This window comes from Ceratosolen solmsi, unplaced genomic scaffold, assembly GCF_000503995.2.
Source record: "Ceratosolen solmsi marchali unplaced genomic scaffold, CerSol_1.0 scaffold14, whole genome shotgun sequence".
NCBI lineage: Eukaryota > Metazoa > Arthropoda > Insecta > Hymenoptera > Agaonidae > Ceratosolen > Ceratosolen solmsi.
In genome coordinates this window covers 1415142-1439208 of record NW_011948420.1, presented here as the reverse complement: position 1 = coordinate 1439208, position 24067 = coordinate 1415142, and the positions used below count along the sequence as shown (strand labels likewise).

Here is a 24067-nt window from a genome sequence, read left to right as displayed (position 1 = left end):
AAAAATATAACTTTGATTTATTTTTCAACAATTTCGAATTTCAATATGAAATTTCGATATTTAAAATTATATTCAAAATACTTCTGTAATTTAATATTATTTAAGTTTATATTTAGGTTAGATTTCCATTAGTAAAAATATGTAGAATACTATTGTTGAATAAGTTTAAACATTGGAATTAATAAGAAATGATCACGTTTATATATGTAATGTTAATATTAAGAAAAAAAGTAAATAAACAAGTTTTGAAAATATTTATATTTACAGATTTTATTCCATACTTAATTTTTAATATCGTTTGATATTATATAACCTGATTGATATTTCTTCTTTCAGAAAATTAGGATTAAAATTTTAATTTTATAAATAAATATTATGTCAGCGGAAGGTACGTAAAATAATATTTAAAATTTCTTATAATATTAAATAATTATAAAACAATTTGAATAAGTACGAAATACAAAATTTACGTCATATTCAGAAAATGTATCTTTAATTTTTGTATAGAAAATTCTAAATATAATGTTATATCAAATTCTTCAACGTTTCAAAATTATTACTCAAGTTATAAATCACAATTTAATGATCTAGATGATCAACCATGTGATGTTGCATGTTTACTTTGTGATTCTTTATATACAATTCCAACTAATAAGGAAGATTTTATTTGTCATTTACTTAAAGAACATCAATTAATTATTGGGGATGTATATAAAATAGCTAGTTTAAAAAGGTAGTTATAGCATAATTTACAAAGTTATATATTTATTTTAAAATATTTTTTATTTTACTAGTTATATCCGTTATTGGAGAATAAAATTTAAAGAGCAGCCTATAACCGAATTTTGTACTACACTAACTATGGATAGCAACAGTCAATCAAATAAAGATAATAAATCAAATCAAAAGCTTTATTTTTTACTTTCAGATTGTTTAACAGAAGATAAAACTCTTAGAGATGAAATACAACGAGCAAAATTAGTATGAGATAAATATAATTAGTATGTATCACAAATAATAAATAAAATTTATATTTGAATTTTAGGAATGGGTATTATCAGAACAATTAAAAGAACGAATAGATAATACATTTAAAAGAGATTGCATATTTTGTAGAATAGAATTTTTAGGTTCACGTATTGAATATGTAAATCATCTTAATCAAAAACATAATATTTTGTTAGGAAAACCAGAAAATTTGGTTTTCATTGACGATTATCTTGATAAAATTCAAAATAAAATAGAAAGGTTAGTTCAAATAAAGTGAAATTAATATTAAATGAAATTTAAGAGAAAATTTTCATGTTTTCAGTTATATATGCATATATTGTGAAAAAATTTTTAAGAATCGCTTTGTATTAAGGAAACACATGCGCAAAAAATTACACAAACGAGTTAATCCTAATAATAAGATTTATGATAAATATTATGTTTCAAATTATTTACCAGATCACCCAAATTGTAGCAAAAAAAAATATACTAAATTGGTAATTAAACTATTCTTTAATACATTTCAGTTCAATTTAAATTGACTAATTTTTTTTATATGGGCCAGCATATCAGACATAATGAAGATTCTTCTGGATTCAGTGATAATGACGATAATTGGTCAGATTGGACTAATGAAAACATAAGTATAACATGTTTATTCTGTGCACATGATGCACAAGATTTTACTACAATTTTACAACATATGATGTTAAAACACACATTTGACTTTGAAGATATTAGTAAAGAATTTACTTTTTATCAAAAGGTATATTGAAATGAATACATCTAATTTAAAAATTATAATTTTATACATTTTTTATTAATTGTATAAATATAATATATGATAGGTGAAAATAGTTAATTATATAAGAAAACAAGTTCATGCAATACGATGTGTTTATTGTGATGTAAATATAAAGGATCTTAACATTCATATGATTAAACAAAATCATTATAAATTGCCTGAAAGACAGATTTGGGATCAACCAGAGTTAGTATCTTCTTTTGACTACATTTAATGTAATATTTAAAAACTAAATCATATTATTTCTAGGTTTTACTTTCCAATGTTTGAAAATGATTCGTTTTTATATAATTTAGATACAAATAGTGATAATGATTAAATTATAATAGGATATAATTTTATATAATTAGACATTGTAGGTTCATTTTACAAATTATGAAAAATGTATGATAAAAATAATAATTATATGAAGTGTACTATGATGAAATTAACTTTAAAATATAATAATTAAAGCAATAAAAATATTTGTATTTGTTTAATTTAATCATACTTTTTACTTAGTTTTATAAAACAACCCTCTATTTTTTAATTTTGAAGATGCCCTACTGCTACTTGCAGAGGCTTCTAACAGTTGTTTGTGTTTATTATGTAATGCACTGTATAATAATCCTGCATCACTTTCATTAGAAATCATTTCTGATAATTCTCTCTGAAAATATGTAAAATTTTAAAAAGAAATCATTTGTAAAAGATAAAAACATAATTTTACCTTTGTTAATGTAATTAAATGATCTAAAGAGACCCCATTATTTAAAATTACTTGCAAATTTTTTGAATGAACACCAGGTAATTTAGCAAGCAAATCTTGAATATGACAATTATATTTTTCACTCACAATTTTGTTATCCTGAATATTATCATCCATTCCAATTTGCATAGCTTTTATAGCATCAGGTTGTAGCCTACCATGCTATTTATTTATATAAATTTAAATATACTTTATATTTGCTATAGTAAATAATAAATAATGTTAAATACCTTTAATTCTTCAAAAAGTTGTGCAGTTGCATGAGGACTTGGAGACCACACTAATTTTAATTTAGGGAAATGCATTGTGAATAATTGCAGTTTATTTGTTACATCAATACTCTTCATATCTTTACTAACATAATAATTACCCTGTAGATATATATATATATATACATATAAGTTTTTGTTATATTAGAATTATTTACATTGTTTAAAAGATATTTTTTACCTGTAAGCCAAAAGGTTTATTTTGATCAAATTCAATAAGAAGCATTGGCTTTGCATAATATCGTGTCATTGCAACAGCTTGATTATACAATCTACCAGAATTTAAAGATCCAATCAAATCAGATATACTTTTCCTTTCTATGCAAATATCAGGTGATAAAATATAGTCTCCTATCTAAAATCAAATTATTTGCATTTAAATATAAATATGTATTTAAATTTTCTACCAAGTATATCAAGTAAATTACGAACAAGTAAAGTTACAGGTTCGATTTCTATATTACGTTGATGTAATAGTGATGGTAGTTCACTTCTAAATTCTCTCATATCAACAATAATCTTATTGATAATCTCAGTTTGACCTTCATTTAATCCTCCTTTACGTGTATTTTGTTCTTGCTCAGAATCAGAACATATTGGCTCAATGGATTTACCATCTTGTTCAACAGGAACAACCATACTCTACAATATATTATAAAACTTTAGTTACATTCACAAATATGTTTGTATGCACAAGCATTTAAAAATATAAATATATAATATATTTACAGTTTGTGCAATAACTAGTTTATCAAATGCATCTTTCTCTCTTCGCAATGAAGTTAAATAAGCTTGTTCTTCAACAGATCCACCATAAATTAAAAAATAAACTATCAACGGTATCATTGGATGTTTATTTTGATAAATCTATAGTAAAAATATTATTTGGAAAAACAAATTATATACTAAATATTAATGTATTATTAGTTTTAAAAAATCATAAGAACCTCAAGTAACCTAACAGTAGAAATATCAGCTGAATACATGATTACATAGTTAGGTAATATTTTTTCAAGTGTTTGATGTAGGGAGAATGAATTTCCTCCTTTTTTAATTGGTTCTATTATTAAAATAGGTTCTTTAGTTGTTAAAATTGTTAAATCTAAATCCACAAGCTATCAAAATAAATTGCACATTTTTTAATTAATTACTATTTAATAAACAGTTTTCGAAGAATTATATAATAATTGTTCTTAATACCTGACTACACTCTTCAAAATGTACACAAGAACTGATAGCTTTTTGATTTGTTTCTGAATTATTTTTTTTAATATTCTCAACAGTTTGAGATAATGTTAAAATATAGCTTTCACATTCATCGTCATTATTATCGGTAGTACTTTCAGTTTCAGTAGTCGATTCAATTTTTTCAGGTACGTGTGAATTTATGCTATAATAATTAAATTATAAATAAAATGTTAAACCACATAAGCGAATAATATATATGTATATATATATATATATATATATATATATATATATATTATATATATATATACATATTAATATTATTAAATATACATATCTTATTATTAAATTAATCTAAAAATAAATTAAACATACAAATATTAAAGATACATATTCAAATATAAACGAATTAATATAAATAACATTACTGTACCTTGTTTCAAATTTTTTTATATTTTGTATTTTTTGAGTTTTCAATTTTTTTGTTGCTTCACGTAATAAATATTGTTCTTTCATTATCAAAAAATTTTTTAGTTGATTACAAGTTCTATTATTTTGAGTAAGAATAAGAATTTTTTCTACATTATCATTTTCTTTTTTTACTTTATCACGCCGAATTTCTGTAATTGTATCCGATATAGCTAACCATTTTGGATTTGGTTCTGGTTGTATATCTGTTGTATCATTATAGTTTCAATAATTTTAAATTTTAAATATTTTTAATTAGTCTATTATTATTAATAAGGTCATTTTTACCTCCTTTTTCAGAGTAGACTCTTAATTTAGCATTTTTGAACATATCATCAACAGTATCCAGTACTGTCCAGCCACTACTTTTCATAGCATATTCCATTGTTCGCAGCTGATTAAGCTGTGCATAAAAGGATACAGAATCTTCATGTGTTAAACACCTATTTTTAAATAAGAAAATTTATCAATATTAACAAAGTATATAATAAAAATTTTGTTTAATAAAAAATTCATTAAAATATAAGACAGATTTACATTAATAGCGATCTTTGAGTTTTTAAATCTGATATTAATTGTTTAGTTTTTAAACTAAGTTGATCCCATATTGGATCCAACTGTAATTGTAATTGTTTATGAAACTTATTTGCTATAGCATTTTCAAGAGTTAATTCATCTAAATCAAGCTATATTTGAAAATTATTATTTTAATATATATGTATTTATAACATATTTTGAAATATTAAATTATATTACATACATATTTATTATTTTTTTTTAGTTCTTGAATCATGTATTTCATAACATCAAGTAATGTAACTTGTATACTTAGCATTTTAGATGTCAATTTTACATGTAATTCCAAAACTTCAGGCTGAAAGATAAAATATATGAAAAATTATTTAATATACAATTTCATAACTCATTTTTAAACTAATAAAACTCACAGTATATTTAGATAAACAGTCTCTAACTATTTTATGAAATCGAGGCCAGAGATACAATTTTTTTATAAATAATTTTTTCATTACTTGTTCAACTTGAGTAAAACCAGTTGTGAAAGCTAAGGCAGAATCAGTAAAAGCTTTAATAAAACCACTCTGCAATTATTATATATATATAAGTTAGAATTACGATATGCAATTAAATTAAAAAAAATATATAAATTAGAAATATATAAATTAACTTTGTTAAATTTTCTGTAAAGTCGAAGTGCAAAAGCTTCTTGATGAGAATTTAATATTGAATGTGCTCTATATATAAGAATTCCAGTAATTAAATTTGTTGGAACTCGATTTTTTAGTAGATCAACTACAAGAATTCTTCCAGATATAAATAGTACTCCACCCTCCAAATACATAGTATATCTGTGAAAATGCATATTTATTTTCAAATATTTATTAAAAAATTATTTCTTAATATATTATGAATATAAACCTTTCTTCTGATACACATTGTGCTGTTATAATTCGAGGTAAATATTTCACTGCATCACATTTTAATTTATCTAAAAAATATGTTTCTTCATACTCATTAGTACCAAGAACTAAAACAAGATTTCCAGGATCACAATATACTTTTAATATATTCATAAATACTGTTTCAATACCAAGGCCTCTATAAATAATAAAAACATATGAATGAAATGTTAATAAAACCATATCATTAAAAATTATCGAATATAAAAGAGTACTTTGCTGTAATAACCAGTCCATCTTCCTGTAGAAGTTCTAAAAACATTTGATTTTCATATTCCAACATTTTCATAAATATTTTTTGATATTAACTGAACATATTAAAAAATAAATCAATCAATGAATGACCTTTAAAATGTTAGTACAAGTCATTTTTTCACTCCAAAAATATGATTATATAAATTATAATTGTAGCATATAATATTTAATAATTGCAAATTGTTAACCTCTGGGCTATCAATTCTTTGACTATATAAATCTTCATTTACAAAATTTTATTTAATAAAAATAGTTTCATTTGTTTTTGTTATTTAATAAACTAATAGTGTACAGAGACTTAATATATGAGATGGATGTCCATAAATGCTTAAACTTATTGGCTTTTTAAAACTAAAGTAAACAAAAATTAATAAAAATTAAAAGTTGATCCAATATTAATCTTTGTGATTCATAAACTCCAATGTTGGTTGTTTTGTAGTTATTTGAGAAATATATAAATCAGCATCTCCAAATCCAACAATATAAAAAATATATGTTTAATTTTGTGTTTTGACAATAAATTTAATTATATCATTAATAATTACTGTGTAGACAATTGAATCTTAATTAAACCATTATACATTAGACTGTAATATTTATAAGTACCAGAGGATACATCATCAATCACATAATGAAGAACATTTTCAAGTTCAGTAACACTTTCTATATAAATCTGAATTTACAAGTAAACTTTATCCTCTTAAAATAATATAAAATTCATCTATGTTTGATTTTTCAATTTTATAACACTTACACAAATTAAGCCAATGAATGTTAATTTCTTCATACCACTGTATCAACTTTTTATTCATTATAAATTACATAGTTTCTTAATAAGACTGTGAAGTGATTAATTTACAATTATTTAGCAAATATATTTTATTATAAGAAATCTGAATAAATTGTATTCGACATAGTGAAGCAACTGTTTAAATGAAATATAATTTACAACACATATTAAAATTAAATGCCAGTTTACATGTATGATATGAAACTGCATTTATGTGACCAATTGTGAGGATACCTTAACCCTTGTAGTATTCTTGTGTTGCAAATATATATATTTGTACCATATAGTTATTTAAGTATCGTTATCATGACTAATGTTTAAATGATTTGATTTTGCATTCCAACTAATTATGATACAATACATCATATTATGCAATTCGAAAAGAGAATTTTATATATATTTAGAATTAATTGTCTAATAATTGTTCTTTGTCGACGATAAATATTAATATCACAATAGATTTTTTTGACTTCTTAAAATGGCATCTTCAGAAATAAATGACTTTTTATGTGGTCCATTAGTAACATGGGTAAGCTTATTTACTAATATGAATTCAATTAAACACTGAGAATCATAATAATTGTATATTGTTGTTCACCTAACCAAAAAAAATTTTCTCCAGTTTATCAGTTGTCTAGAAGATTCAAATGCTTTAACTAATTATGATGATCTTGTTGATGGAGTTTTATTACACAATGTTTTTCTTCAAATGTAAGTTTATGAAAATAATTTTTTTATATATATGAATTATTAATCTACATTCATTTTATAATTTTAGCGAACCAGAACCTGTACATGATAGAGTAATACCATCGGGTGGAGACTCAAGAGTACGTGTAAAAAACTTAGAAATTATTGTTGATAATATAAAGCAATTTTACGAAGAGCAATTAGGTCATTTACTTCTAACTACACCAGATACTTTTAAGTTAGGAAGAGATCCCGAACGACATGTTGCAGAAGCTAAATTATTGTTATTATTACTATTAGGTTGCGCTGTACAATGTTCAAATAAAGAAGATTTTATAATAAAAATTAAAACATTAAATGTTGATACACAATTAGCAATAGTTGACTGTATTAAACAAGTAACAGATTATCAGGATATTGTAGTAACACAAGAATCTATGGAAAATGTTAATATGGGAACAGTATTTACAAGAGTAAAAAAGTTAATGCAAGAGAAAAATGCCTACTGCACAAAACTAATAAATATGCAAATAGTTAATACAAGTAGTGATACTGAGAGCTTTTCAGATTGCATTACGAGTAATAATGCAATTGATGGAAATGAAAAAAATGTTTTATTAGGAATTGTTCAAGATATTTCTGGGTCAGAAAGAGGAGATATACCGTCACAAAAAATAAGTGGAATGACAGGATCGTCAATGACAAGTAAACTAGAAAGATTATTTAATCCTTCTAGTGATAATGGTCGGGATAGTAATACAAGTAGAGAAGAAGCTCATCGTTATGCAGTTGAGTTAGCTGATTGGAAATCAAAAGTAAGAAAACAGAGACAAGAGCTTGAAGAGAAGACAGAAGCTTTGATTGAATGTAGAGAAGAACTAGAGCATAACAAAGGAGCACTGATAAAACTAAGAGAAGAATATCAAGAACTATTATTAGAGGCAAGAACAGCAAAATCTTATAGAGATGAGTTAGATGCAGCAATTGAAAGAGCAGAAAGAGCTGATCGCTTAGAAACAGAAGTTGCTCGCTACAGAGAAAAGCTGACTGATATAGAATATTATAAAAGTCGAATAGAAGAACTAAGAGAAGATAATCGAGTACTAATGGAAACAAGAGAGATGTTAGAAGAGCAATTGAATTCAGCAAGGAAAAGGTCAGAGAAGGTTTTAGAGTTAGAGTCACAAATAATAAAATATGAACAACTGCTGAATGATATGGCTTTGGAGCGTGTAGCAGACAAGGATAAATATCAAGAAATTTGTGAGGAAAATGCACAATTACAACGTCTCATCAAAAGTGTGGCTAGCGAAGTAGCCAGTGGGGCTCTTAACTCTTTAACAGGAATTGGCTCTGCAAGTGATTCCGAGGCAGATCCAGGTGACAACTCTGGAGTTTCCACAGATAATAGATTATCAGAGCAACTGTCGAATAATGCACAAGCCCGAGCATTGAAACTTGAGCTCGAAAATCGCCGTTTGACAAATTTAATTGACTCTCTTAAAGAGAAATCCTTCCATGAGAGTGCCTCCAGAGTATTGGAATTGGAAAAAGATAAGAAAAAATTGTCTCTAAAAGTGGACTCATTGAGTGATAATACAGAGCGACTGAGCCAACAAAATAAGGATTTAGAACACGTTTGTAAACAAACACTCGAAGAGAACAAAAAGTTGCAAATCTGTTTATCTAATCAACGAAATAATCTTGATAAACAGCAACAGGAAATACAAACGTTGCAGGGAAAACTGACTGAGCTCGAGAGGAGTTATGAGACGATGATTGCTAAGGAGAGACAGCGGTTGCAAACACTTTTGGAGAGTGCTGAAAAGCGTGCTGAGGATGCTGAGAGAAGTACATCAAACAAAGATCGTGAAGTTAATGAACTCAAACTGGTGAGTGAGATGACAAGTCGCGAGGTCAAAGAAAAACGGACTGAAATCGAAGCGAAACTTGCAATGCTCGAAAAAGATAAGGATACTGCACATCGAGAGATACAGAAACTACGAGAACTCGTGGAAATCAAGGATGTTGCCCTTGACAAAACCACTAATACCATCGAGATTCTTGAAAAAAAGGTCGTTCGTTTTCAGCAAGAAATTGATAACTCGGCTGCACAGATATTTCGTCTTCGAGAAATCGAGCGCTCAAGCAAAGAGTTGGATTCACGCGCTGCCATTGATAGGGAAGCTCTTGAAAGTCTACAATCGAACTTGGTTGCAGAGAAACTGAATGTACAACAGGTGCACACAACGCTTGAGAAACTTGGACTCGATGCCGAAATCGTACGCTCACTGCCGACTGATGAAATCTTAGACAGAATATCAAAAGTACCGGAAGTTGTGAGTCGAGTAATTCAACAGCAAGATGTGTCCAAGGAAAGTATCAAAATATCGACTACACCCGTAGTGCCGGCTCTTAAAACTGACGACCAAGAGAGTCTTCAGGCGCGGCTTGCAATTCTTCAGGCCAATTTCGAGAGTCTATTTTCAGAAAAGGCGAAGCTCCAAGTGCACATCACACGACTTGAGTCGCAAAGTACTTCATTAACTTCGCAGCAGTCTGCTTTACAACTGAAGAATTCTCGATTAGAGGCAAGCATAGATGAACTTACAAATGAACATACGGCTTTAGAACGAAAACACGGCGAGTTGAGCAGAGACCAAAAGCGACTGCAGTTATTACATGAGCAACTTAATACCGAATATGAGTGTCTATCACGAGAGAAGGATACACTTAAGGTCAACTTAAGAGACTCAAAAAATGAGACGCGAATATTACGTGAATCGACTGAATGCTTCGAGGCCAAGTGTCTAAGCCTACAAATGGAGCGTGACGGTCTCTTAGCGAATGCTAAAAGCCTGGGTAATTTACGCGGCGAACACTCGAAACTTAAGGAAGACTTCAGAAATCTCTATACCAATACTGAAAGCCTTAAGACACAATATCGTAGTCTCCAGGAGGATTATCGAAAAAATAAACTCGAAAACAACCGATTGAGTCTTAGACAGACGGAGATGCAGGGAGAGTTGAGTGCCAAAGATGAACGTCTGGCAAGTCTCGAACTTCAGATTGGTAAGCTAAATCAGCATTGTGAAATCCTCCTGCAAATGAATACGGGCTTGGATAGTGATCGTCGCTCTCTCATGGATCACGTATCTCTGTTGCTCAGCCAATATCACGAGTTACTCACCCATGCACTTGAGGACAAAGAGCATTACCATACTGAGGAAAAGATCTATACAGATAAAATGAATCATCTACGTCGACAAAAAGAGAAACTTGAAGAAAAAATCATGGAACACTACAGGAAACTCGATAATTGTTCGACAAAAAAGAAGAGTTTAGGTGCGAGCTTAGTGAGACGTGTCCGAAAAGCCGGCTCGGGACTCTTTAATAGGACAAATCGGCGCTCGTCCTGGAGTGCCAATACTACTCTTTTATTAGACGACAATTCCATGAAGTCATCATTCGCGAGCAATGAAAAAGCTTATGATGACGAAGACGGTGACGAGGATGAGGACAATGTTGGGGCCGATCTTGAGGAAGAGGTCACCCGACAGCTTGAATCTAATTCCAGTGACGAAGATTCAAATGTCTTAGACTCACAACTTGAGCCCGACGCCCTTCGTACCGATGATCCTCTCTCTTTAGCACACCCCGGTACTAGGAGAACAGTTTATTACACGGATGACGCGTCGCCCTCTTTAACACACACCACCAGTCAAGAAAGACCCGATACGGAGGATTCCTCACTCTACCATCAACAGCAACAGCAACAGCAACAGCAACAGCAACGTCATCGAAACAACGACACCGAATCAAGACCACTTCTTATTTATAATAAAGTATCTGCGGTTATAAATGACTCCATGGCTACAACTTCGACCACGCCCAAAAAAAATTTGGACGACTCAAAAAACATTGATCTAGTAGATGTATCCAATGATAAGGACCGAAAAACTGCCAATTCGGTTTGGTATGAATATGGTTGTGTTTGATCAATACTAATACTAATTAAATAAAAATCTTTATTACAAGAATTAATTAGTATGAACAAAATTAATCATTGTACTCCGCACTGTTACCTTTTTAATCATATATTTTACAATCCTACTCTGTAAAATACATGAAAATAGCAATATTAAGTGCTTAATTCCTATGGCCTTTTACAGTCTCTTTCTGATAGTCTAATAAAAATCGTTGGAGAAAAGTAACTATATAGATATTTTAGTCAAAATAAATTATACCTATAGGTTTTTTTTATAAAGTATTTTGGTATAACTGATGCGACTAAGTTAATTATATCTTTTATCATATGATCCGTTCATCATATGATTAGTTGTTGAACAAATGAATTATTAATCATGATAAATAAAAATATCAAGGCTACTAAATTTAATAGTTTATATTATGTTTTATTGTTTTTATTAATTTTTAAAGTTTTGTTTAAGTATAGAATTGTTTCTTACCTACCTTAATTAATTTGCTGTTGTAAATTATATACAAGGCATAAATGTCACGTTACTTTTAAAAAATATTACTTTATCACGTATTTGATATTTACTGTTTATATCATTTTCATCGTCAAATTGTTATAATTGCAAAATAAACTAGAACTCATCCTCGCAATTTTGAAGGAACCAGTGTGTTTTATCATATAACCAATACATGTATTCGTTTAAACAATATTTATAATATATTATCGGTTAAATTCTTCCCGTTAGCTAGAGAAATTTTATAAGCATTGTTTCGTTATTTTTATTAATAGTCGACACAAAGTGATAGTTACTTGTGAAAATAAATGTACACATACAATTAGAGTTGTAATTTCACGTGTATTTATCCCATTTTCATTGCATAATTAGAATTATCGTAATAATAATTAAAATAACCACACTGCATACTATAATATATTTTGTGAAAATTCTCAAAATATGTTAATTTTATAGACGTTTTAAATAATATCTTTAATTTCTAATATAATATGATGAAAACAATAACGTGAATAATATTAATAATAACGCTGTAATGTAAATACTAGAAGAAAATGTTATAATACAATCTTCAAGAATTCTTACGAAATATATGGCACATTTTTAGTAGATTTTATTCTGTGAACTTTTCTATTAAGAATATTTTATATTTTATTTCAACACCAATGAAGGTTTCGTATTAAAATATTTCTAAATAAATAAGCGTGTATTTTTTACCAATGTATATTGTATTAGATAGTTACACATTTTTGTATAAAAAAAAAACAATTAGAATAAATTGTACAAAGTATCTAAAATTAATGTTGTAGTATAAACATTTTAATATATTACTTTATCTACCCCCACATATTTTATAATTACTAAATATATACAAGTACAATATTTTTATTAAATAACTAAATCACAAATTTTTAATATTTTAAATCGTTTAATTTTCACAGCAGATTATTGATTTACATTTTGATATAAAATCAAAATTTATTAATTGAATTTTCGAAATTTTCGAATTTTCGAATTAAAATATTTTAATAAACAATTTTATTTTATAAATTTTAATATAAAAGTATTTCCTAAAGCATAATTTGTAATAATTAAACAAAAATTTTATAAATTATTTTTATCTCATAAAAGTTAATAATAATTCAAGATTGAGAAAATATTATTCTTTGAACTGATCAATATAATAATATATAATTTTGAAATGATAAAGATTCTATTATACGAAGATATAAAGATTCATTCATAAAATACTGTAAAGTTTAATTTGTTTACAGATATTAACGTATTAAAAATTTATCTTGTTAACTCATATAATTCATTTTTATAATTAATGCCAAATAAAATAAATTTATTAAAGTATTTCAGTTCATTAAAACTTATTAAAAAGAGATTACTCCAATTAGATGGAATCCTGTTAAATTTTTATTAGGCGTATTTTATGGATTCTTATTGGTTCCATGTAATCAAATACAAAAATATATTTAAGGTTTAAATTGTAATTTATTATTATATAATTCAAATTCTGATTATATTTTATTATGTTTGTAAATTATTATTAGTTCATATTTTAAATATTTGAAATATGTAAATTATAATATTTTCAGAAACGAAATTTCAAATATGCTTTTAAATATAAATATCAAATATGTTATTAATCTTATAAATTTCATTAATATATTTTTTCGGTTACATGCTTATCCAGTTACAAATTTTTAAAATATTTGCATTGTGATCTAAGAGAAATTCTAAGTAGGTCAAGAACTATGAAAAGAAGAATTAACTTTAAACAAATTATTTTTTATATAAGCGTAGTCTCCCTTCGCTATATCTAGAACCCTTAAAAATCTTTCACCCGTTTAAAATTTAACCCTAAATCCTATCAGATAATCGTTTAAAAAACATTCAAGTTACCCTCTTTTATCTCCTAATGATTATAAAAAATTGCTCAATGTATCAGAAAAACGGGCATGATGAACGATGTTGTATATTAAGTAGTTTTCTGATTTACATGTATTTTTGAAAGCATGTTATTTTATTCTAAAATGTTTTTAAATAATATTAATTTATTACAAAATATTTTATCATTTATTATATGATATATTTTAAATTTTAGGTTAATAAAATCTAGTAAATGAATAACTATATTCAAAAGAAAATCCAAACTCTAATCTTATATTATAAAAAATTTTAAATTGATATGTTTTTTCGTACTATTTGTATTTATTCTAATAATAAAATGTACCAATAAATAATAAAAAATACGTTAAAATAAATTTACATAGGTACATTTGTTGAATCAGAACATATTGAAAATAATTTATGCGACATTAATTAATTTAATTTAATATACTTAAATTAATCTATTACATATTTTTCGACGGATTAAATAATTTCACTATCGAATATTTTATTGTAGAAAATGATATAAATATTTAAAAGTGTTGTAATAACTAAGCTTCAGAATAAATCTAATAGATGAAAAGATTCCATAGACCATATTAAAATTAATTGTTTGTCATTAAATTATTATTCAATACATTGTTATAAAAAAAATTAATTTTCAATTAAATATAAAACTTTATGTTGTTTTTGGGTGAAAATTTCAAATGATCATACGGTATATAAATTTGTAAAAACTATATAATAAATGATTTTTAAGTTTATATGTAATTATTATGTAAATCGTTAGATTTTTAAATAGAATATTGTTTGGTATCTATTGTATTCTATAATACATAATATACACAGATGTGTATTAAGATTTTGATTATATAGAAATTGCGTTAAAATTTAATTGTCGCAAGCACCAGCAATTTAAAATAACAAATTTAAATTTCTCATATTTTTGGCAAGAAAATTTTTCAGTAGGGTTTTTTTATTATGAAAGCATTTTCGACATCGAAAGAAAAAATAAGTGAAGCGCTTAAATGTAATTACAACCTATATAATCGTACGACTTCTCTCTCTTTCGAGACGCCGGAGCAATAGAGCTCACAGAAATTCAAGGATATAGGAGAGCCGTTGATCCTGTCGCGGGCAAGCAACGGCGCGCAGCGCTGAAAAACTGGCTGCGCTCCATTGCGAATCTCATGAGTTCTCAGGCCACTCGCACGTGTGTAGAAGAGTGAATAGAACGGAGGAGAGAGAAAGAGAGAGAGAGCGAGTGAGGTAAAGAGGGAATTTGCATAAGCCGAAAGAAAAGAAGACCGAAAAAAATGCGTACACATTGAATTTTGCTCGGTCATTGTTTTTGTGCTCCTTTACAACAGCGACGACAAACTTTTTTCGACGTAGGTTGCCACTATTTTTTTTTCATTAAAAAAGCTGGTCAAGCTCTCGTTGCTCTACATATGTATGCACAAAAAATCATAGGAAAAGGTTACGATGAAGAGGGATCGAAGGACGGAAGGAATTGGCTACGGTGCCAGTTGTTGACGCACGTCACCACTATACTGTACGTACATAAGCTGTTGACGCTCTCGTTCTCGTTCTTCTCTTCATTGCTGAGAAGAGCCGACGAAGAAGCATTCACATTACGCAAAAAAGATCCAAAGGTGGGGTGAGATGGAAAGAGGGAGTACGTAAAGAATCGTTGTACTCGGAAGGAGGGTGGCTATAGGGTGGGTCGGCTCACGAGTGAGGGGCAGAGAGGCGTTTTTTCGCCTCGTTGCTGATTTGAAGAGAGAGAGAGAGAGAGAGAGAGAGAGAGAGAGAGAGAGAGAGAGAGAGAGAGAGAGTGAACGAGAGGGAGATGGATACAAAGTTGGGGAGAGAGTTAGGAGAATCACAGGGTGGAGCGTGCATGGAGGGCTGCGATAGCTTAGTCGGCGGGTGGGGGGGGGGGCGCCCTGTTCTCTCTTTTCTCGAGAGGATGAAGCGCGTCGACTCGGTCGTTTGCGATCACGGGCAAACAATGCGCGCTACGCCACCATACGATACGCTTCACCATCAGTCACACAACAACCTGGACATTACTTCTCTCCTTTTCTCTGTTATCTGCTCTCTCTTTCGCTTCGTACTATTCAGGTACTTACACACGCACGTACAGATGTGTAGTTAAAAAGAATAGAGAGGGTCGAAAGTTCGTTCTCTTCGTTTATTTGCCGTTCAAGTGCGTCGGTGTCGGGCTCAAGCAGTGCATGCGGTTCGCGGCTTTTACAATAGCCCGGGCCTCGTTGCTCAGCTTCGTGCCCTCGTGTCCGAATGTATGCACCAGTCCCCGGATGCGAGGACACTACGCGTCGATCGGAGTGCCTCCGAGAATATCGAGCTTTCGGCCAGCATGGACGAGCAGAACTGCAGCGTTACAACAACGCCTTCGCCTGTGCCAGCGGTGAGCACCAGTGCGAACGTTTCTGGATCAGCTGACGTCTTCCCGAGCCCACCCAGGAGTCAGTCCCAACAGCAGTCGACGCAGAGCGCGACGTCTGCGGGGACGGCTGCACCAACGATTGGCCACCAGGCGAACGTGCCTGTGCGAATTGTCGGTAGAAACATAAATGGCACCGGTGAGTATTTAAACTTTGTTATCCTTCTTGCCTACCTCGCCACACCTAACATCACTATGATCGAAAACATCCCATTATTATTCGTGTATAGGCGCATCATTTCCGTGGAAGGAACTGCGCGACGGCGCCTGCTTTTTGCATAGTTCCCTGCTGTCGACAGCGGCGGCTTCGCGTTCTTGCCTCATGGCGTGACGTTCGAGGTAAGGCGACGCGATGGGAGTCAGTTAGTCTTGTAAAAAGCGGAATGACGATCTCACAAAAACGAGCTTTTTCTTCCAGCCGTGCTACTTTCGGTCCGCGCAATCGCCGCAAAAACCAAATCTCCCGCCTGCAGTTTGCCTTTAGTCCATCTCTTCTCTCCTCACCGTGTATCATCCGTTTCTCTACTCTTCTCGACCCTCCCGCCGGTGCAGATGTCACGACTGGACTCTTGAGTATACGGGGCTTGTCTTTTCAAATGGCCAGCATATTCATGTCCCACGCGCTTTTGTGTGTGTAGGGAGGAGGGGTGTGGGTACTTGCGTGCATGTGTGTGTACATAGTACGTGAGTACACACGCGCGCGCACACACACACACACACACACACACACACACACATATATATATATATATATATATAGAGAGAGAGAGAGAGAGAGATTATTAGACCATTACTAGAATACTTTCGAAGTTTTACTTATTTTTCGCGTCCTCGATAAAACACTTTATTTTTACGTTTGCTTCCCGTGATATATTTCAGGTTACTGACCCCCGCGGTCGCAGCTAAACGTATTTTACGAGAGAGTAAAAGACTGGAGAGAGATAGAGAGCGAGAGAGAGACAGAGAGAGAGCAGACATTTAGCATTTAAGAATTGATTTGCGGGTGTTTGTGCTTTTTCACTCTAAATTAAAAATGGTTGGGTCGTATTTCTTGTTGAGTTTTAGTTTAATACTTAGCAGTCTTTTTGTGAAAAACAATTTATAAGTAAAACTAATTCTACTTAATCAGAAACTATAGAAGATATTAAATCTTTCTATTCAATTTATATGTATTTACTTTTGTAGTTGTTGGAGAAAAATACATTGCTGCTAAGTAGACATCTACGTAATTCTATAAGAACGTCTGTTCTTTTTTACGACGTCCTGAAATATCTTAAAAATGCTTAATCACTTTTATACATTGAAAGCATTGATTAATACTCAGTATTCTTTATGAAATATCAATTATTTTGTGGAAAACTAACCATCTGAAACAAAGCAAAGCCCTATTATCAATTTTTTAGCGTTGCCAATGAAATAATAAAATTCATTTTTGAATACGTTTCGATTGAAAAGGAAGAGTGATTCTGTTGGTGCCTCCAACTTAATTTTTCGAGATATGCAAATATGTATTCAAAGCTATTTCAAACGTGCCTCGACAGCTGTACATCAGTATTTATAGTTCTTCACCCGAAGTAATAGAAAAGATACACTTCCTAGTGTACACATTTTTTCAAAAGACATGTCTCGCACAATAATGTAATCTCAACCAGATCGTTTACGCTGTCGTAAGACACGTGGGCAATTGTATTTCAAAAATTTTAAATAAAGAGAACAATTTTATTCACTGTTCCCTATTCAATTTAGATGTCAGTACCTTAAATGTTTTGTTTTAAAAATGATTAGACTTTAAATACAATGTAACGATATAAGTATCTTATATAAACAATTTATATTCCTTCAATAATAATAGTTTTAATATTAAGATGAAATTTACTATTAGTGCAACTAATTTTCATATCTTACTATAATATCCAAAGGAAATAAAAATAATAAATGTAATAAGAAAAAAATTTAACTAAATATATTACGCGTTTATTTATTAAAATACTTAATTATCTTTAAACAAAAATAATAACTGAATAAAGTAATATTAGACAATTCTGAAAAAATGTATATATTAATAAATTAAAAACATTTTGATTCATTTCTATTCAGCAGCAAAGATGCAAATTTCATATGCATTTTCTTAATATAACCACACAAAAGGTAATACTTAACAGTATTTAGCAAATAATGTTTAATATCCAATAAAATATTAATTAAAATAAATGTCAAACAAAATTAAAAATAGAAATTCATAAATCACTTGATAAAAAAAATATAAATTTAAATGTAAAATAAAGAATTATTTTATATGAACATATCACACAACTGAATTAACGGTTATTGTAATTTAGATCTAATTAAAATTGTTATATTTTTCAATATTTTACTATATTTATGTTCCCTTTTCACTATGAAATAAATTGTATCCAGTCATTTTGTAACTGTAAAATGTAGAATAACGACTTACACCAAGATAATTAGATTGGTACTTTCATATTTATTTAATGTACATATAGATAAAATATTTTATTTTAAATATTATAAAACATCTGGAAATGTCAAATAATTTAGAAAATTAGTAGATTCACTAATATATAGTGAAGATAATATATTCCTACAGTATGATGAAGTAGATACTTAAAAGTTCAAATTTTTTATAAATTAAAATATTAATTTTAAATAATATTATATTTAAAACTTTCTTGGATAGAGCTTTATTATTAGTACTTTATTCGAGTATAGTTATTCAGTATAGTAAAAATGTAAAAAATAAAGTAAAACAGAAAAATGTTTTAAAACCCATACTATCTTATATTCAATTGTTATTTCAATGTCGTCGATGGTATTAATAATTTTTATGTATTTAATGTTTATCTACATTATTTGGTGATCACTGATCTTATTAATATTCTACTAATATTCTAATATTCTGAGTATTTTTCTTAACACTTATTTTTATCGCTGTTTTCAATAAAGACTGCGTTTTTCACACTCAGAAAAATGTAAAAATTATATAATTATTATGTTAAATGAAAATGAAAATTGATATATATATATTTAGAAATATTAAAAAATGTTATTAATAATAGTTATTAATAATAATTAAAAATAATTTTTAATGAATAATAATTAATATCTTACTTTTTAAATATTATGTTATCAAATGTTAACGTAAAAACGGAATGATTTGATGAAAAAATTTTGTAATAACACAAAAAGTGATGATTTTATTAATGAATAAGAAAAAACCACTTTAGCACGTATTCTTAATTAAATGTAATTTATCAATTAAATTTATAAAGTATCACGGGGTCCGATATAAAATTGACGAAGGTAAAATGATTGGTAAGAGAGTCGCGTTGGCTCAGGCAAGGGTACTACGTCTTTCCCACGAGAGATCGTGAATATATTAATTTTTTCGACTCCCAAGACTTTTTTGTTGCTTGCACCTCCGCGGAAGTAAAAAACTCGAAGAGAACGATGAGGCAGGTGAGCACTCTTGCCCGCGCGCATACATATATACAGATCGTGTAACGTATATACGTGCAGACGAGTTGCTATGTGAGAATCACGGGCTTTTTGCAGGGACAACGTACACGGCGATGTGCTGAATATGAACCAATGATTTTTTTACCATTTCTCCTTCTTTCGCGTTTTTCTTTTTTTTCTCTGTATATCCCTGTCCCTCAATCTTTTTTATCTTTGGTCGAGGGAAATTTTTTTAAATTCGTCGAATGCACAGGTGTACGTATGTACGGACCGTCTGTCGCCTGGGAAAGTATTATTACTGTAATTGCGTGTTTTAGACTAGACTGCCTCTCACCCCTATTTTTTATGTGTACAATCAGTGAGCTTCTTAATCTAAGAGTGAAATGTCTTTCATATAATAAATGTAAATGCAGTTAATTAATTTTATGGTAGATCATAAAGCGGGATGTTTGAAAGCCTGTAAAATCGTTATAATTAGAACTCGAGTAAGCGAATCAGGAAACGATTGCTAGCAGTAATGATTACTATGTGAACAAGTTGCGGTTTATCTTCTATATTTATGAACTAATCTTTTATTTCTTTGACACTGTGACTTCTTTGCAGCGACTCTTGTTACGGGAAGGTTTTTTCCGTCTTACGGAAAGAAAAGAAAGAGAATGAAAGAGACGAGGCAAGAGGGGAGAGAGAGAAAAAGAGAGAGTGAGAGCGAAATAGAGAAAGAAGGATAAGAGAGCGCGCGCGCAAGAGAGAGAGAGAGAGAGAGAGAGAGAGTGCTCAAGAATTTGCATACGGCAGCGAAAGGGTGGCCCGGAACAAAGGGTGACCAGCGCGCGACACTGCGACGCATCACCCCATCGGATTATGGTGAGGCGAGTGACAGAAAAAAGTTTCTCCAAGCGCAATCTTTAGTAGCGATGCGCGAAAACTTCTGATGAAGGGAGAGAACGGGAAAGAATGAAAAAAATCAAAAATTGGCCGTGAGAGTGCGTTTATGCCGGGGATGACGAAGCGCGTGTGACAAGCGCAATGTCGAATGACTTACCACAAGAACAAACGCGCAACGAGAGATGAAACTCACTACGGGTTGCCCGTGTTTCATATTTACTGTTGATGGACGTGTGATAGCTTATGTTTTATGGGTAAGAACTCGTTCAAGTATTTTTATACTTAATCTTTCCTGCAATGATCTTGAAATGGCATATGTGCCTGTTGTTATGTTGTCGAATATTCGAAAATACGATTCTATAAATGCCACTATGAGAGTGGTTAGTTAAATCTTGCGTCAATTTGTGTTTTCAATCGAAAGAAATATAATTTGCTAAAAAGTGTATATACTTTCTAAACATTTTCTTTAAAATAATTTCTTTGTTCACAAAGAATTTCCTGATACAAAAATAATAAGTTTGTTCATATAAACATCTTCAATATACCTTTTTAAAAATAAGATAGACTACTAATTCATAAATTTCATAAATTTTGGATTTAACAGAAGTATTTAATATACGTTATTTATCTTGGAAGTAGATGAGTGTATTATAATTATAAAATGAAAATAAGGTTATAGCAGATAAATAAAGAAATTAAACCAATGTGTTTTCACTACATTCAAATAAATTATTATTTATACATAAAAAATTTTATATATAAATTCCATGACATCGCGATTAAAATCTTAGATCATACCAACTAATTTAGCAATAAAGTGGTATATTATTTATACAATATAGACACTTTTTATTCAGCAATAAAATAATAAATAAAAGTTTGAGTAAAAACAAATTAATTGTTATGTATAATAAATTATGTAAATTTGATCAAATATGTTTCAAAATGATTAAATCTAGCATATCTTTTAATAAACTTTAAATTTTTTAAAGTATATTAATGTATATGATAATCTTTATCATGTGAATTATATTCTATGCTAATAATTCCAAAGGCCTTATGTAATATATTTATTTCATTCGTGGAATGGACATTATTTATTATTCGTTTATGTTCTTTCCGAAAATGTAATTTTGATCATATATAATCATTGTTGAAAAAGCATCCTTCTATTTTAATGTAATAACAATTAAAAAATACAAAAATACAAAAATCTTCATATCCTTTAAATTTTTAAATGCAAAAGAATGAAATATTTAATTTAATAATATAATAAATTAATAATTCTTTATTAAAATTATTTTAAAATAATATGATAATACATTGTTTTGTATATAAAAAATGTGGACGAGATTTTAATATATTAATATTTTCAAGCAATACAATAATCAATTGTTTTTAATTTATAAATGAATAAATACAAATATAATATTAAATAATATAAATTAAAACTTCAATTGTTATATTGTAATTAATTATAATTTTAATTTGATTCTATACAGAAGTTTCGGTATGTTTAAAAATAAATAATTGTAAATACAATTATTTAAGGTCATTTATATTATTTTATATATATTTAGATGAAGATATTATATATATACGTATCGTAATTGACTGATGAATACAGTTCTACTAGATATAATAGTAACATAATATTATTTTCAATTTTAATTAGTAAAAATAACCATTAAATTATTATTTATGTAGTACATATACTTTTAATTTTTAAATAAATTACCGAAGAAAAAGTATAATATTAAGATTGTAGTTTAGTTCATATTATAAGTCCTTATTAGAATTTAAAAAATCGTATGTAGTGATTTTAATAAATTATAACTTTTGCAATAATTTTGAAAACTATGGATTAATAAAATAAAATACTATATTAATTGTACATATTGTGAGAGATTTATTTTTACTATCACTATTATTTTTGAATTTCCATGCATTATTTAAAGTAAAATTTGTATATATCATAAAAAAATGTGTTAAAATTCTTATTTAGTTGCATTTAAACAGACGACTACATCTTTCATTATGTTGTGGAAAATAGTAATTGTATTTAAGATCAATCAAACAAAATTATCATTCTGTAATACAAATATGATAATAACATAATAATTACATAATAATGAAAATTTAAGGAAACAAATTGATTGTTGATTGTGATTGCACATTTAAAATAATCATAATCGCAATTGAATATTAGAATTGCAATTATAATTTGTAATTTAAATATATATTGAATTAGACAAATATTTAAAATGATTAAATTATATAAATTGTGATAAATAATCAATTTCATAAATTTTATTTAAAATTTACTTTTTGAAATAAATTACCTATAAAAATGAATTAAATATCATAATTACACTTTAGAATAGTACATGGAATAAAATATTTATTTAAAAAACTATAATACTCATTATTATTTTTAACGTTTGAAGCAAAAAAAACTAATAATTTTATGAAATAAATAAAACTAATTATAACAGGAAACAAAACCAATTTTTTGATAAACCTATAAGGATAAATTTGTTTTTATAATACAATTGAAATAAGATTTAGGTCTAATTTTATTAAGAACTTTAGTCAGTTTTAACGAATGAGATATTTAATACTTTCCGGTATTTAATGTAAATATTAAATTATTATGGGTCACTGTTACTCTAGAAAAGTATATTTTATTCAAATAGTAGCTACCTTAAGCTCATATTTTATAATGTAATTTTATTCTACTTCATTGATAGAATAAACAGTAAATTTATTTATACTTAACAAGAATAGATTTAAAATAAAATTCTTGTTTCTTTTCATATATTATTTTTTTTATGATTACAATAATACTACTAATAGGACCCTTTAAGTTAAGATTTAATATCATAACTTTAATTAAAGCTTGTATAAAAGCTTGTAATAAAAATATTTTAATAAACAGTCAATAAAAATAACTTATTGCTTCAATCATATTTAGAACGATGTATATTAACGAAACTATTTTCATAAATTATGATGGTATTAACAAAGTAGCAATTTGGTACATTTCTGTTGAATCATTTTTTCTATATCATCCCTGATGCACAATAATGGTTCAACGTTGGTCGTGTTATCTCTGAGTGTTATAAAAAGTGCATCACTCGCGCTCTATGTAATATGTAGGGT

General features: G+C 28.3%; 3 protein-coding genes across 3 annotated transcripts; 2 read left to right on the top strand and 1 right to left on the bottom strand.

Annotated features, from left to right (window-relative positions):
* The first annotated feature begins 375 nt into the window (after nt 1-375).
* On the top strand, nt 376-2114 carry LOC105361130 (zinc finger protein 277). The gene is made up of 8 exons (XM_011498236.1): nt 376-388; nt 508-733; nt 795-981; nt 1046-1248; nt 1313-1487; nt 1556-1756; nt 1839-1981; nt 2045-2114. Exons 1-8 carry the CDS (start codon nt 376-378, stop codon nt 2112-2114), a joined length of 1218 nt encoding a protein of 405 aa, XP_011496538.1.
* Nucleotides 2115-2269: 155 nt separating this feature from the next.
* mei-9 (DNA repair endonuclease XPF mei-9) lies at nt 2270-7035 on the bottom strand. Its single transcript, XM_011497928.1, is given in 19 exon segments — nt 2270-2444; nt 2505-2705; nt 2774-2914; nt 2994-3167; nt 3245-3454; nt 3542-3679; nt 3760-3927; nt 4013-4202; nt 4434-4674; nt 4757-4911; nt 5006-5154; nt 5229-5342; nt 5416-5568; nt 5655-5835; nt 5906-6085; nt 6162-6233; nt 6394-6675; nt 6747-6874; nt 6956-7035. Coding segments are annotated over 19 exon segments (3066 nt in total). The 5' UTR covers nt 6989-7035; the 3' UTR covers nt 2270-2288.
* Nucleotides 7036-7438: 403 nt separating this feature from the next.
* Nucleotides 7439-11747, top strand: Girdin (protein girdin). Its single transcript, XM_011497927.1, has 3 exons — nt 7439-7520; nt 7614-7702; nt 7770-11747. Exons 1-3 carry the CDS (start codon nt 7470-7472, stop codon nt 11677-11679), a joined length of 4050 nt encoding a protein of 1349 aa, XP_011496229.1. The 5' UTR covers nt 7439-7469; the 3' UTR covers nt 11680-11747.
* Nucleotides 11748-24067: the final 12320 nt, after the last annotated feature.

What these genes read in the sequence shown, in the direction of transcription:
- Girdin (XM_011497927.1), top strand. Translation starts at nt 7,470, where the DNA reads ATGGCATCTTCAGAAATAAATGACTTTTTATGTGGTCCATTAGTAACA. An exon ending in GTGGTCCATTAGTAACATGG is followed by an intron (nt 7,521 to 7,613) that starts GTAAGCTTATTT and finishes AATTTTCTCCAG; the next exon opens with TTTATCAGTTGTCTAGAAGA. An exon ending in CACAATGTTTTTCTTCAAAT is followed by an intron (nt 7,703 to 7,769) that starts GTAAGTTTATGA and finishes TTATAATTTTAG; the next exon opens with CGAACCAGAACCTGTACATG.
- LOC105361130 (XM_011498236.1), top strand. An exon ending in AAATACAACGAGCAAAATTA is followed by an intron (nt 982 to 1,045) that starts GTATGAGATAAA and finishes TTTGAATTTTAG; the next exon opens with GAATGGGTATTATCAGAACA. An exon ending in AAAAAAAATATACTAAATTG is followed by an intron (nt 1,488 to 1,555) that starts GTAATTAAACTA and finishes TATATGGGCCAG; the next exon opens with CATATCAGACATAATGAAGA.